This window comes from Amborella trichopoda, chromosome 12, assembly GCF_054954075.1.
Source record: "Amborella trichopoda isolate Santa Cruz 75 chromosome 12, AtrichopodaSantaCruz75HAP2 v2.0, whole genome shotgun sequence".
NCBI lineage: Eukaryota > Viridiplantae > Streptophyta > Magnoliopsida > Amborellales > Amborellaceae > Amborella > Amborella trichopoda.
This window is the reverse complement of record NC_142347.1, coordinates 22,127,552-22,144,314: the sequence shown is the minus strand read 5'-3', so window position 1 is coordinate 22,144,314 and position 16,763 is coordinate 22,127,552. Positions and strand designations below refer to the sequence as shown.

The 16,763-nt window shown below is 36.1% G+C and overlaps 1 protein-coding gene across 23 annotated transcripts in view; it reads right to left on the bottom strand.

The window, feature by feature from the left end:
* LOC18426830 (Vacuolar protein sorting-associated protein 26) overlaps positions 1-11,423 on the bottom strand; it is a 48,427-nt gene extending 37,004 nt beyond the window's left edge. For 21 of the 23 annotated variants that reach the window (XM_088854004.1, XM_088854009.1, XM_088854019.1 and 18 more), the window contains exon 1: positions 10,819-10,851. Coding sequence is in view for 1 of the 23 variants with exons in the window: in XM_006833469.4 (XP_006833532.1) it covers positions 10,819-10,883; positions 11,039-11,131; positions 11,270-11,320 (209 nt within the window). In the remaining 22 variants the exon portion in view is untranslated. Of the gene's footprint in view, positions 1-10,818; positions 10,884-11,038; positions 11,132-11,269 lie in introns of those variants that run through there. The other 2 variants (XR_016046045.1, XM_006833469.4) reach the window with 1 other exon arrangement.
* Between the last annotated feature and the right edge of the window lie 5,340 nt (positions 11,424-16,763).

The window sequence follows — 16,763 nt, the reverse complement described above, 5'->3', positions numbered from 1 at the left end:
TTATGTATTTTCAGCCAAATGGGAGGAATCACATCGAAGCAACACCTCCCACTTAAAAATATCACAATTAGGGCCCTAGTCAAATTTGTTCTGAAATGGGTAGTGACAAATACTGAAGTACATTCCAATTGACCCATGCTCCAAGGAGGAAAATGTTAAAAATAAAGAGGTTGTACAAGCTAGACAATGTGCAATATAATCTATACTTGAGGAAAAGGCAGCTAAGTAGGGAGGTGCAGGATTACAATGGTATCAACTTCGAGTACTTGAATGAAAATCCAGTAAAGGAATGGCTGATGGAACAAGAAGAACCAGCAATCAATAGGAGGGACATTGAAGAACAAGTTGTTGATGAGCCTGATAAGATAGTGTGGAGGAGTTGATCAGAGCACTCAACAGGAGGCTCAACGAGGTTGAGGAGGGCCAAGATGGTGGAAGCTCTACCAAAGAGGAGGGCCAAGGTGGCAGAAGATAGACCCCAAGTAGTAAGCGACAAAGTCAAGATGGCAATGAGCATGAGGGTTGGTCCAGCTTAGGCGACTTGGGGTTAGGAACCACTGGGGCTAGTGTTCGCAACTTTTGACTTGGAGACTGCAAGGATAGGGACCACTCCTGAATCATACTTTGGAAGCGAGCCCATCTGTGACACCCAAGGTCCCTGTCGATATCCATGATACTCCTTTTGATACAAGAGTTCAGACTAATGTATTTTTGTATTAGAGTGCTTGTCATGAGACTGCGAGTTGTGTCTATGAAAATTGTAGACTGTAGAGCAATTTATCATCCTAGTCCTTACTCTTTATTGTCCTCCATGTGAACTTGTGAAGTGGAAATTGATGGGCATCATACGAATTAGCAGTAAGTATAATAATATTAACTACAATATCAGTTGGTGTTTCATCACTTTTCCGGCGAATAAGATCAGTTTTCCATAATTTCCCTCTTTTACACTTTTTTTATGCTATTCATAATTTTTTCATGTCTACTAACTCTTTCATTTTTAGAGATTTTCCGATACTTTCTTATTTTTTGGAAAATTTTGTAATTTTTTGGGGCCTTTTTGGGCCCCACCCAAGTAGCTCAGGTCAGGCATGTGCCGAGTACCTTGCTGGAGGTGAGTTTTAAAACATTGCTGGAAGCATGAAACCTATGCTAGCACAATGATTTTTTAAAGAGAACAAAGTTCAATAAAAACAATTTACCAATATCTAAATAAATAACAAAAGATAATAAGGAAAAAGAAAGAACTCACCTAGCCTGATCACCAAGGTACACAGCAGCTGGAGTTCGCCCAAAACCGACCATAAAGTGCTGGTCGAAGACGATTTCTTATGCTAAGAAGAAACTCACTTGTGCAAATGGACAGAAGTAGAATAGACCACAATTGATGAACCTAGTCTTGGTAGCCCAGATCTAGGGTTTTAACCATGTAGAAAGGTCACGTTCTCCTAGATCCAGGGTTTTGGGGGTACCATTCAAGGTTTTATGGAGGCTAGGTTGTTTTTAGAAGTTTTGAATTTCATGCAAGGTAAGGGAATGCAAGGTAAGGGAGGCAGTCAAATTAGGGTTCAAAAGTTTGCCTTTTGAGAGAGAAAAGTTCCTACTCATAAGACAAAATAAAATCTTCCATTTCTTGCATAGAAGACGGAGAATCATCCTAAAAAAAGGTGCCTAAATTAGCTAAAAGTTCTTCCTAGTTTTTCTAGAACATTGGGCCACTATACAATATCCTAAATAGGTAAGGTTTTCCGGAGTAACAATTTGTAGACCCACAACCACAATAGCAGCAAAATTGGTAATTCATCATTCATGAAAAGTTAAGGGTACACTGGAAGCACATGACAAGAGGCACTGTAGCATCATTTTGAAGTACACAGGCTAAGTTGGCTGCTGATTAAGCTGCTGAGGTGGCAGTGGTACTTCAACATGAGAGGACAGAGCATCATGTTGTGGAGCCAAAAGGACTGGGTTGGCCTTTCACAATCTGAACCATAGCTTTCTAACATGAAGTCAGATTGGGGTCATTCTTGGACAGTTATAAATCTTAGACAATTTTCTATCCTACGGGTTAGGTTAGGCATAAATTTGACCTAAACATCATTGTCCTAAGATCAATGAAAAATTTACTTGCCAATAGTTGCACCTCTTCGTAGGTTGGAACCTTGATCTATTGTACTATCTGGTGGTTTAAGTACTCAAGGTCTTCCACACCTAACTCACCACTTCCACAAATTCGAGAATTAAGGGAGCACCAAGGGGATCCCCAACCCTTCTCGGTGAGAAATAACATTTGCTATATGCTAACATTTGTTCATGATGGTATTTGAGTGAACATGACTGCCTTTCGACGAGGATAATTATTTCCCACAGGTCAATTATTAATATAAGATGACAAATTCTACTTAAAGTTTATGCTTCAGATATAGTTTATGAGTAATTCTCATTTTTAAAAAAAATTATGTCCATTGTATATTCCTTTTCTAATATTTTTAAACTCAAACACTTTGACATAATTTTCTAGCACTTAGAAGTAGTAATGGATATTTTGTATTCAACGTATGTAGGTACATTAGAAATATATTATTCAATTATATTTTCTTTTGTATATTTCTTTATACTTCTATTCTTGTAATGCAGATAAATCCACCAATAAATCATGGAATGGGAATAAAACTGATGTTATTGGCTTAAAAAAAATACAGAACATCTACAACAAATAGAGAATTTAGGAAAAAAAGAGAAACCATAAGAAGCATAATATACACAAAATGGACGATAAATCAATTATATTTGATTTAGTAAAATGTAAATCAAATTTATCAATTAAAATTTGAAAAGGTGAAAAATACCGATCCACCAATCTTTGCTATTGATGCAAATTGATGCCTCAAATCCTTATGGAAGCCTCAAACAAACCCAATGAAAACCCCAAACTTTTGAGTTCGGATCTAGGTAATCCGAGCACTTGAAATTTTTTATGAACAGTAAATTAGAATTTTAAACTCTCACATACTTATCTTTTGTAATCTTTTGCGAAAAATCAAGCCTATGATTGGATAAAGAAAACAAAAATAGGCCTACGGTTCAAATTACATTGAAAATTTACCATATATTACAAAGAAATCGTAATTTTTTTAAATCAGCAAAAACTTGGCCAATTTTTTTGATCTATAAAATATGTCAAATCTAGTTTATTTTCTCAAATCTAAGGCTTCGCTTCCAATAGATAGAACAAGCAAAAAATCTAACTAAGGAATGAATTTGGGTTCAAATCACTAGGGCTTAGGGTCGAATAAAAAAAAAAAAAAACAGAGGGGGGCCAAATTCACTGTCTCCACCTCCCCCACCTTGTTCTATGACTTGTAAAGTCCAGTCCCTGATCAAGTACTATACTTAGGCACCCAAGTAATATAAAACTAGGGCAAGTCAGCACAAGCGTCATGGTAATTGAACAAGTTTGTATGGCACTCACTCGTGAGATGCACAAAGTACCCTTACATACCTGTTCTAGGCTCGGCAAGCTGCCAAGCCCGAGTCCAAGTCGACTTGAGCGAGTTTTCGAACACCGGTTCCCACACGTCATGTATGAGATGCAAAAAAGCATAAAAAAGCATGACGTTGAGAAGTAAAGGACTGCCAATGAGATCAGGAACCCTTACCCGACCCCCATGGAGACTTGTCATATAACGAAGAAGAGGATTGTACAGCAATTTAGGAGGAGAGTAGTGAAGTAGCCCCCTACAACTGCAGCTAAGAAGCATATGGGATAGGGGATTATTTCCCACCTGGGAGAACAACGAGTTCCCAGCCAACCATCAAAAGTACGTTGGCTGGAGAGAAGGCAATAGAAAGACCACGTGTGTAGTCCAATGGATGAATGACTCAGCTATCCAATTTAGTGTCCCAGACTCCCTTGATTTTCAGCCTATGTTGGATGCAATGACCCCCATAGGCTTGGGGTTTAAAGGTCCTAGTTTCCACAGTGCAAAGAGTTGGTTGTTGAAGAAAAATGTGGAAGAAATTAAAGGATAGACTGAGACATGCATACTAGCAATCGATGGATGCTCCATCATGGCTGATGGGAAGACTGATGGGAAAGAGAGGCAGCCGATTAATTCATGGTGTACTTTAATAAGGGGACAGTTTTCTTAAGGTATGTGAATGTCTCTGATATTATTAAGACACGGAAGCATGATTGGATTGTTTGAGAAGATTGTGGACTTGTTGAGGAAGTGGAGGCACAACATATGGCCAAGTTTATTACTGATACTGTAGTCGACTACTCCCTTGGTGGCAGTTGTTGCAACTGCAGGAGTGTTATCCCACCATTTTTTGAACTTCAGATCGTATTGATTTGATGCTTCAAAATATAGGGAAGATGTCAGATATTCATTCGGTTATAGAAAATGTGAACAATATTGCATAATTACCTACAATCACTCCTTTGTCCTCAAATCTTATGAAAGAACACAAATGGGAGTTAGTAAGAAGCTAGCCAGCTAGCAATAACAAGATTTGCTACTGACCTCGTCACATTACAGAGTGTTGTGCAGCAGACTGATGCCCTGAGAACCATGGTTACCTCAAGTGCCTATTTGGGTTCTGTACGGCCAAGGAGAATTGTGGTAGGACATGGTAGACTTGGTTCTAAATAGCCAATTTTTGGCGTCCAATAGCCAATACAATCTGAATGATAGAGCCCTTGGTGAATGTATGAATATTGTTGATACTGATTCTAGGCCCGCCAAAGGGATATTTATGAGGCATGTATAGCACCAAGGAGGCAATTGTTGAAAATTTTAAGCATAAGAGGTCCATGTACAAAGAGCATATAGGTGCTTATTTGGCTCAACCCCAAATTCTTCTACAACCTACATTTTCAACCCATCCTACGATTTTAAAGGGCTTGCATAGCATGGTAACGATATTATATACTAATAGACATTTGCAAGTAAAGGCTTAGGAAGGAGATCAGCTTGTATGAGAAGTGAAAAGGAGGTTTTGGGGGTAAGATGGTGGGGAATACAGGTGATAATATCGTCCCAGGTAATTTATTTTATTAAATTATTCTTTGTCCTTCTAAATTTTTATATAAATTATAAGATCTCATGTTCCTTTTTTATTATCTCTATCACCAATTTTCTGCTGAATGGTGGAAACGATTTGTTGGGGATGCTACTAATCTTTAGTAATTCTTTGTTCCTATCCTCAGCCAAACTTGTAGTGCAAGTGGTAGCGACAGGAATTGGTACATTTGCCAACCATCCAAACAGACAAGCGAAATTGGGTGGAGCATAAGAGGCTCAACAAATTCATCTTCGTGCAATACACCAGAGGTTGAGGTGAAGGTTGCCCGTATACTAGTTTCTATTATGTATTCAATGATTATTAAGTACTTATGAATGCTTAAAACTTTAAATAATATGAAATGCTATGAAATGTAGGATCATTCGAAGACCCACATGCTCGGAACCAATTGACTTGGAGAAAATCCATATTGCTGAAGAATGGGTCGATTAAATGATTGGATGGAGATGAAACAACCATAACGAAGGTTTAAAGCTCTAATTTTCAGCATTTTATTTGGTTTATTAGTAAGTATTCATAACATACTTAGTAAGATTCGTAGGCTCATTCGACATATGATTTGTTAGCAAATACTAAGTAACAAAGTTTATAACTTTCTAACTTACTTAGCACTATATAATCCTTCTCATAGGTGGTGGAGATGAAGATTTAGAAGGCTTCACTAGAGAGAATTTCAACGATGATGAGGCAAGTGGAATTGATGAGGGAGAATGAGATGAAGATCATCATCATCGTTAGAACCTTTTCCCAATTAATTGGGGTCGACTACACGAATCCTGGTCCACCATTTTTCTCTATCGAGAGCTATACCTTCAATGAGGCCATAAATCCCCATATCTTTTCTGACTACTTCCAATCATGTCCTTTTGGGCCTACCCCTTGCCCTTTTTTAGTCTTCCATTTGAATTAACTCGCACCTCCAAACAGGTCTTGTACTAGGTTTGCATCGCATATGGCCAGCCAATGGAAGTCTACTTTCTTTCATCTAAATGTATTCATCCCTTGTCTTGCCACTTATCCATCTCAACATCCTCATCTCAGCTACACTTATGCTATGAGTATGTTGTTTCTTGACCGCCAACATTCTGCCTCATAAAGCAAAGCTGGTCTCATAGTTGTCCTATAGAAGTTTCCCTTCGGTTTCATTGGTATGCGGCGCTCATATAAAACTCTGGTTGCATATCTCCATTTCACCCAGCCAGCTCTAATTTTATGTGTGACATCTTCCTCAATCACTTCATTTTCCTGAATTATCGCCCCACGATATCAAAAGTACGCTCTTTTTGGTATTTCTTGGCTGTCCATCTTAACTTCTTCCTCATCTCTACTCCTATTATTACTAAACTTGCATTCTAAATACTATCATAATGCGGCTAATTTTAAAATCTTTATATAGTCTAGAGCATCCCTCCGAAGTTCTAACTTTGTGTTGACGTTGTTTCAAGTATCAGCGATTAAAACTATGTCGTCCACGAACAACACGCCCCATGATACCTCATCTTGTAGGTGCCTAGTTAAGTAATCCATAATTAAGGCAGAGGTATGGGCTCAATGTTGACCCCTAATATAGACCTATTGTCAGCAGAAACTCACTCGTCTCTCCACTAGTTGTTTATACTCTAGTTAGCCCTCCCTTGTACATATCTCTCACCAAGTCAATGTAATATTTGAAGAATCATTTTTTTTCCAACACCCACCAAATCAAATCAAAATGAAGATGAAGATGACAAAAATTTATCGATTACATATGACTTGGATATATTTCTTTTAGCATTTATGTATATGTAATCAATTATGTCATAATCTAACTGTGGGATGCAAAGTTGCGGACTAGTTTCTTTGTGCCTTCAGTGATTCATGGTTTATGACTTTATTGTCTTCAACTATTTATGAGATTGAGAGTGGGACTATGTCAAGTATGGAGCCTTCTGTAGATAATTAAGTATGATCATAACCATTTGATGAGATCCACTTAGTTGATTGATACCATTCAATTTCATTGTCTATAAGGTTATTACTTGATGCAATTGCCTTATTGGAGTGCATCATGAGTTGTGTTAAATTTATATATTTTGTTATTTTGGCTTCTCATCTTGATGTCTACTTTTTTATGGTTCCTAATAATTTTCTACATTTTTATATTTTTATAGATTTTATTCAGTTTTTTCTATTTTTATCATTTTTCATTTATTTGTACGCTTCCTGGGTTTCGAGAACTTTTAAAATTTTGACCAACCTAAATGGTGAGAACAGTCCCATTCGAATGGTCCAACCAAAACAATGTCTCCACCAATTTGACATGCAGTGCCGTTTTAATAACATAGATATAAATCCAACATAATTACTTTAGCATGATCCAATACTTTGTGTGGGTTTGTAGCATGTTGCTATATATATATATATATATATATATATATATATATATATAAGAAAATGCTGGGATTAGCCCACTAGCTCATATGAACATATGAGCCCAACAGCCCAAATTGAATCTAGGCCGATCGAAAATTTACATAAAGATAATACCATCCTCCTCACCAAGTTTCAGCATGGATATCATTGAATACGTTGCAATAATGCAACAAAAGAATCCCAAACTATCAAAAGCCGAGCTTAAAAGAAAGCTACTACTGGCCTTGGAAGAAGACAATGATAAAATGTTTACGAAAGAAGAAGAAGAGACAGAAGACTACAGTTCACTAAATGGTGATGACTGTGCAGGAATTAACTCCTCCCCAATGAATTAAACAGATAGAAGCGGTACGACTCCAATCCACGTAGGACACGTGTCCCTAAAGCTACAGTAAAAGAAAGAGCATTATTGCCACCGACAAAACTTTCATTGTAGAGATTATTACTTTTCTTTACTTTAATAAAAGGAATCTTGCTTTTCAAAAAGACATCGGTGCGGATTTTAAAATGCTTTGAAGTCCGCCTTCTTCCTCTTTATAAGGAAGGAAGACCGAAGGAGAAAGCCCTGGGTGTTTGTTTCAGTTTGTAAGTTTTATCTGTTTGAGTTTGAGTGTTTGAGTATTCGTGTGCTTGTAAGATCAGTTTGAGTTTGAGTGTTTGTGTGCTTGTAAGATCAGAGAGGACCTGTGGGATACCACTCGATTGGGACAAGTGTATCATGTAAGTGTCCTTTAATTGATCATATTCATCTTCTACTTCTCTTTCTTTAGAAGTATTCCTTTCTGATTTCCTTTCTTTTGAATAGTTGCTTATTCGCTTTGTTTTTTTTATTTCACTTTTCTTTATATCAAATGACGGTCACAACCTCATTTCGTGTTTGAATTTTAATTTTTTTCTACAAATCCAAATCATTTGAAATTTTAGGCGTGTGTTCTTCTCATCAAGGCGCACCTAATAAAAATATAAAAAAAATTATTCGAGAAAAATAAATGATCAAAATACCCCCAAAACTTTTTAGGGGTATTTTGGTCAATTTATTTCATGTAAAATAGTTTTTTGATATTTTTCGAAGATTCAAATATTTTTTATGAACACATTCCTAAAATTTCAAGTGATTTGGATTTGTAGAAAAAAAATTAAAATTCAAACGCTACCGGACATCCGTGTTCGTCAGATCAGCCCAGATTCAATCTGGGCCGTTGGGCTCATATGTTCATATGAGCTAGCGGGCTAATCCCAGCTTTTTCCATATATATATATATATATATATATATATACATGCACACATATATGAAAAAACCTTAAAAACGCCTATAGGCGAAATGCTATAGTGTTTCACCACCGCCACGGACTTTCTATGTTTGTGGCGATTTATTGGACGGACGGGAAACGGGCAGAGTGGTTCTGCGTGATTTTTTTACCATCACGGACTGGTATGTCTGTGATGGTACCGCCACAGACATGCTAGGTCCGCGGCGATCAAAAAAGCATGCCACCCGATTTTTTCGGACTGTGATGAGCCTATGGGCAAAAACACTGTTCATTTTCGCCCATAAGCATTGCGTAGTGTCTTCCATATATACAAAAAAGTTTATATAAGGTTGCAACCTTAAAATATAAAATTACATATGCACCTCAAAAATCCATTGGAAAAGGTTGTTTTAATGTTGAAAAAACCTCTAATTGAATATCTCCACATCGATATGAAAGAATAGTGCATCTTGCAATACATTATCCAGACCGTTCACTTTCAAGATTTTCATATTTTATAGATCTACTTGATTTTAACTATTTTTGGACTTCAAAATTTTATAATTAGATATGAAAATAGATTTTCAGATAATCCTAAGAATTTTTTTCACAAAAATTACATGTTATGATAAAATTTGGAGGTACACTTAATTGGACCAGGACCCTCATTTAGCTCTCCTCGTCCAACGGACAGACTCGCTTAGTGAAGTTTTTTTCATTTCCAAGAGGAAAATTATAGTGCCCCCATGATGTGGACGCTAGATAAGTGCACAAGCATCCTCCTAATGTTTCAAATTAAAAGAAAAGAAAATGGACGGTCATGATTGTTTGCGATGTTTTATCTTTGAGTTTTCTTACAATTTTGACTAATTTGAATTTTTAGGCATCGACAACCTTCAATCACACAAACCTAAAAAAGTCGCAAAAAAAATTGACCAAAATACCCCAGAATGTTTCATGGATCTTTTGGTCAATTTATTTTATGTAAAATTTTTTTATACCTAAGTCAAAAACTCATGTCAATCGGACAAATAGAAATATAAAGTAATTTACAATACTATACTGAATCATGGCCAACCACATTTTCCCCTTTAATCTGAACCGGTGAAAGGTGCTTGTGCACTCCTCCAATGTCCACATGATGTGGATGCTATACTCCTTTTGAGAATCTCCCTTCTCTTTAAACATATCTACCATGTTTTTAGGTTTAAGCACACGACAATGTAGAATCCTCCTATTGAAAAACAATACTAATAACTCTACCACCTTTGCTTCAACAAATTACACCATGAAAGGCTCCTATTGGGAATGTGGGCACTGTTAAATACAAATATAGTCATCAAGAAATGACAAAGTTCATCTAAATTTTCATTTGCCAATATAAGAACAACATCATGATATAATGGTCCATTCCCAACAGCCAGTGATTAGCTAATTTTATTTCCTAAGTACTCAACGAATTTCCAAGTATTGTAGCAGAAGTTGACTTTTGAATCAGGAGCAGAGTCATCAAGCATAGCTATCGGAAATATTTCAAATAATCATTTTTTTATTTCAAATATTCATTATATTGTCCCTATGGATGTCAATCAAATTTTCCTACAAAGCAAGAAACTACTTCCTCCCAATGTCTAGTTTGTGAAAATTTATGTTGTTCTGTAATAGCAGTAGTCATCATAATCTATCTTATAAGAAATGCTGCACATAGGGCACCCCAATAGTCTTTTGTTCATGTGGGCTTCATTCCTCATATATTTAATAAGTAATCAAGCAACAAGCATATACCGTTACTGACAAGCCCAAGCATGAATCAATATTCTTTTCATTTTACATCCAGCAGTAGCGTAAAGAGCCTCTCATAATCTAATACACTATGAGTAGGTCTCAGGTTTGATTCCTACAGCGGAACTACCCAAAAAAGATAATTCTAAATGCACCAGTACGTCCCTCACGGCAACTATAACATATTACCCGGAGGGAAATTTTGCATAGAGTAAAAAGGTGGGTTTTGTTTCATTCTCAGAATTAAACTGTACCATTTACAACAGTATCAAAAGTAAGACTTACATGATGCAGATTGGTTTGACCATGCTATACAAGGATTCGATAACTCCCACCGATCCTCCACGAACCTTCCAATGCCCAATTTATCAAATTAATTCATTGGAGTCGAATGCAAATGGGTAAGGAACAGACAAAGGAAATATCCCTATTAAAATAGAAATATAGGATAAAAAAAAAAAAAAAAGCAAAGGAATGACACAAAGGAATTGAGGAAAAAGCCCACCTGCAAATTGACATTACCAGTGACTGAAACTCGAATGCCTTGGTGAGCGATTGGAGAGGGAGATGTAACTAAGATCTTCCCTTGCACAGGTTCCTGTATTGTTTTCGTTTATTCATTTGCAGGAGTGTAACTTTACTTTATAGTGAGAGTAACGAGAGAGATTTTTACAAGGAATTTTGTAGTGACAGAAACAGAGAGTAAAAAGGATGGAGTCCCTTTCAATTTCCTTACAGATGGTCGATAAACGCGATTGGGGCGTGAAAGTTTGAGTTCTACAGACATGATGATCGTAGCTTCTCTCCACCTTTTCTTGAGAGCTCGAGAGGACACAATCAACGAAAAGCGGAGGGACTCATCTGAGGTATACTCTTTTATCAGAAATTTACGTATTAGGTTTTAATTACAAAATGGGATCGGGTTTTAATTACAAAATAGGATCACGTTTCTTTCAAATTACGAGCGGCTCCTGTAGCTTTTTTTCTTTTCTTTTTTCTTTTTTCTTTTTTTTCTTAAGTTATTTTTTTATCCAGCAATGTAAATACCGGATAGGAAGAGGGCTATTTTTTTTTCCAAATAAAAAAAAAAATTATCAGGCGTTCAAAATACCGAATCTCCAAAGTACTAAGACTAAACTAGATAAAAAAATCTAATAGAGGAAAAAATAGAGACGTTAGTACTTGAAAGATTGAGAAGTCGGGCAAAAAAGAGAGTGTGATCATAACATAGAAAAGCTTGAAAAGAGACAAAGACAGGTTGGGGCTTGAGAAATGAATAGAGAAACTAAAAACCAATTTGAAGAAAGCAAGGCTTCATTCTTCTCCAAGACAGAGGGATAAGCTACTCTATTTCATTTTGACAAAAATTGAGATTACGAGCTTGTGATTAATTCTTTTATCACCACTTTCTCTTATCTTCACATGTATTGGGCTCCTCCTTATTCACCTCAATATAAATACATCAAAAATGACATATAACAAGTCCAACATTCACATACAACTTGAGCTATAGTCCCTACCTTCTATAAATATCCAATTGGAATCCAAAAGCCATTAAGATTAACTAAAATCCAATTAGGATAAGATTAACTAGAATTTAGATTAAATTGGGACCATTCCAAAACTCAAATAGGGATAAGATTCAAAATTAAATCTAAGAGAAAATCATGCATCCTAAAAAGTAAAGGTGATGAATTTCTAATGATGCAGAGCACCTCATAGCTTCCAGAAGGTTTGACGATGCGGACAGTGTCACAGAATTTCAATCTATCTAGAATTTTGATAAGCATGGGAAGATGTGTAAAGATGCGTGAAAAGGCCTACTTTGGGATCCAATCCAAAATATAGCATTCAACATCTAAGGAGCCTTAAAGAATTGAGATCTTTAGATCCATATCTTTTTATATATCATGAACCCTTTAGGAGCCTTAAAGAATTGAGATCTTGAGATCCATATCTTTTTAGATATCATGAACCCTTGAGCAATTAGAAATCGCAGGAAGAGAAAACCCTAAATTAGGAACACCTTAGCTCAAAACTCTTAGAATCCTCTATTAGCCTCCAAACCGTAAGTGCATTCAAACCCCCCACATAAGGTCTAGGGGCCTAAAACTCCAAAAAAAAAATCTAATTTTTCAAAAAATCAATTTAGGAAACCATTTTAATAACCAAATTGGGTAAATTCTTCAAGAAGAGAGAAGGTAAAGGAATAAACCAGTACACGGCTTGATACAGGCTCAACTGGAGGTTTCAGGCATTCTGGCTAACTGGCTAGGCTTCGGTGAAGTGTCCTTTTCTTTTATTTTCTTTTCCAATTTATTCATTTCCATCGCATTAAAATATTTCATTTGACTCGAAAGAATTAGTCGACGCTGCCGACAATCTGTAGAGGAATTTGTCCATCACGATTAATTCATCTGTAGATTGCAATTCAACCACCCGCGCAAATCTATACTGATTTATAAATTTATCTAATTTATAGTGTTAAATTAGAGGGCATTTTATCAGACATGTTCTTAGGTTTGGTCTATCATCATTTTGACACCCACCATGGGCTAGTTGAACAAATTATTCTCATCAAAAACATTAAAAGCACAAACACGTCCCAAAAACCAGAACACACCAGGGATTCCAGATTAGGCCAGGACCCCCCTTAACACTAAATGCGCCTCATGTCGTTGGAAATTCTCTTTCCTACGAGGCGCCTCGCATCGTTTTGTGCAGAGACACCCCGAAAAATGTATAGGCAGTCCCTCCCTCTTCTGTTGTGCTCTTGATCTCTAGTTTTTATTCTTGATCTAGGAAAGGAATTATTTTTTCATTAAAACTTTGGTTCATAGAGATTGTGTTGTTACATGCACTCACCTACTCGTTCTCTTCTCTACACTTTATGCATACAACCGGTGGTTTAAAAAACCTATCGGTGCTCCGGATCGGTTTCTCCAAAAACTCATTCGGATCGGTGAATTGACGATTCGGATGGGGAATCAACCGAATCGGTCAAATTAAACCTTAAATAAAATCCAAAAAAATTATTAAAATTCATTATAAATATTTGTTTTTAAGAATCTAATAAGAAATGATGGTACTACATTATTAACTTTCATTTTTTTCATCAATTTGTGAATATTGAGATGTTTTTTCCCTGTATGAACTTATATTAACTATTAAATTTGCATCACATAAAAGAAAAATTATAGAATTATCATGGATAAAATATATAATCATACATAGACTACAATAAATAATGGATTAAATCGATGAAAAAAGAACCACTAAAATCTCGAATTGTTGTATTATCTTTTGTTTTATTTTTTCCTTTTATTTTTTTGATGACATTATTTTCTTCCTTTTATTTTTTTTTGGAAGTTAAATTGTTTTTTTGACAAGAAATGCTTGTTGTATTATCTTTTATTTTACTTTTTTCTTTTTATTTTTTTGATGACATTATTTTCTTCCTTTTATTTTTTTTGGAAGATAAAAATAAAACTCTTTTTTTTATGACATTATTTTCTTCCTCCTTTTTTTTTTTTGATGATATTATTTTCTTCTTTTATATTATTTTTTATGACATTATTAAGACAAAAGTCAAACGTTAAATACATCGGCCCAAAGGGTCTCACCTTTTGATGACATTATTTCTTCATTTAAATTATTTTTTATGACATTATTTAAAAGGTTCTCACTTTTTTATGATATTATTTTATTCCTTTATATTATTTTTTATGACATTATTCCTTTATATTATTTTTTATAACATTATTTAAGACAAAAGACAGTAAAATGTTAAACACAGCGGCCCAAAGGTTCTCACTTTTTGATGAAATTATTTTATTCCTTTATATTATTTTTTATGACATTATTTAAAATGTCCTCACTTTTTGATGATATTATTTTCTTCCTTTATATTATTTTTTATGATATTATTTAAGAAAAAAGTAAAAACATTAAACACAGCAACCCAAAGGTTCAAACATGAGATCTTCTAATGAGAATCCAACGTGATAAGCAACTCACAACGCCACCATATGTTCTATTTTTTTTTATAATAATTCAATATATTGAATTAAGATCTCAATGTTGGGCATTGAGAATTGTCTCACATCGAAAAGAGGTCGGACAGACAATACGTATATAAGAAATTGCAACAACTTTGCTCATGAAGAATAGCTTGAGATAGGAACCACGTTCAAAGCACGAGTTCACCATGTGAGATTTCTCCACAATTCGCGACTTTTAAACGGCATACAACACAAAAAAAAAACTTAGCGAAAATTACAAAAAAAATCCCAAGACCACACTTTTTATGCAACTTACCCGTAACCAAGCTTTTTTTCTCACTTTTTTCCCCAAAATAAACTTTCTATGCAAATACCCCCCAAGGGAAAAAATTAATCTTTTAACCTGCATACAACACAAAAAAAACTAGCAAAATTACAAAAAAAACCTCAAGACAATACTTTCTATGCAACTTACCCCCAACCAAGCTTTTTGTCCCACTTTTTTTCCCCAAAACAAAATTTCTATGCAAATACTCCCAAACGAAAAAAGTTCATTTTTTTTAGACGGAAATGCCCTTCCCGTACACAAAAATCAACGACACAACAAAAACTAGGAAAAATTACAAAAAAATCCTCAAGACCACACTTTATATGCAACTTACCCCAAAGCAAGCTTTTTGTCTCACTTTTTTCCTCAAAACAAACTTTCTATGCAAATACCCCCCAAGGGAAAAAGTTCATTTTTTTTGGACGGAAATGCCCTTCCCGTACACAAAAATCATTTTGGTCAGATTTGATGTTGACTTTAGGATCCTAGTATCACACTATCACATTGCCAAAGGGCACAAGTGTCGGACCGCCATTTGCAACTGCCAGATTGCACTTTGTAACTGCCGGACCGCCCTTTGCAACTGCTAAACCGCTTTTGCATTTGTCGGACCGCCCTTTACAACTGCTGGACCACCCTTTTCAATTGCCAGAGCCCTATTGTCGGACTACACTTTATATAGTGTCGGAGTCCTACTATCGGACCGCACTTTACACAGCGCCGGAGCGCTATTGCCAGACCGCACTTATACGGTGCCGGAGCCCCCTATTTTGGTGGGATAGAGGAGAGAGACGCATGGGTGGGACCGCACTTTACACAGCGCCGGAGCGCTACTGCCGGACTGCACTTACACGGTGCCAGAGCCCCCTATTTTGGTGGGATAGAGGAGAGAGAGGCATAGGTGGGATAGAGGAAAGAGAGGCGTGGGTAAAGTAAAAGTAAGGGAAGGTAGTTTAGGCATTTTTTTATTTTTTTTGGATTGGGGGGTTTTGCATAACAAGTATATTTTTTAGAAAAAAATGAGAGAAAAAATTAGATTACAGTAAATTGTATAGAAAGTGTAGTTTTGAGATTTTTTTCAATTTTCTAAAAAAAATTTAATAAATTAGCAAAAATTCCAAAGAAGACATTAATACTAAAAAGGGCACAGGCTTCTAGGAATTGGGATAATTGGAAGTTGCGTAACTTATTGAGCACCCCTTTAGTAGTCCTTGCTACTAAAAGTACTCCGATATAGTAAGACCCCATTGCAATACCCATAAAAGGTTGTTTAGGTCTTATGTGGTCCCGATTTAGACCTAGTCACATTTTAACCTTTTTTTAGTTCGGAAACCCCACGCCGGCCTTCCTTACTTCTAAAGTCAGGCAAATTGATTTCAAACCATTTTCGTGGGGTTTGGACTCATCTAAGTCCAGGTCCAAGTCAGTTAAGATGTTGGTCAGCCAAGGTGACACGGATATTGAATCAACTGTGGCATCTAAGCCTAGGGTTGTGGCCTCAAATAATCCCAGCGGTCAATACTCTAGTGTCCTATGGACTTACCAAGAAGTTCATACCCAAAATTTTCAGCCAAGCCTAGGTATAGGGGAGTCTACTGTTAAGCAACACGGGTTGCATATGGGTGTTGCATGAGGATGGTCGCTCTAAGTCCCATAGAGGAACCTCAGAACATGAGGTGTGTGTTGTTAGGACCACATTGAACAGTTAAGGGAATAGACCATGATTGGAAATACGTTCTCTAGGGTACTCGCTTATAGAGACTCAAATGAAGAATAAAAGGCCGAACCTTGCCTAGCCACAATCGAAACCTTCAATGAGAAACATCTACGAGCAGCTTAGCACATGATAACCTACCTATCACCACAGAATTGAGCAAGCTTACTGAGGAAAGGTCATCTAT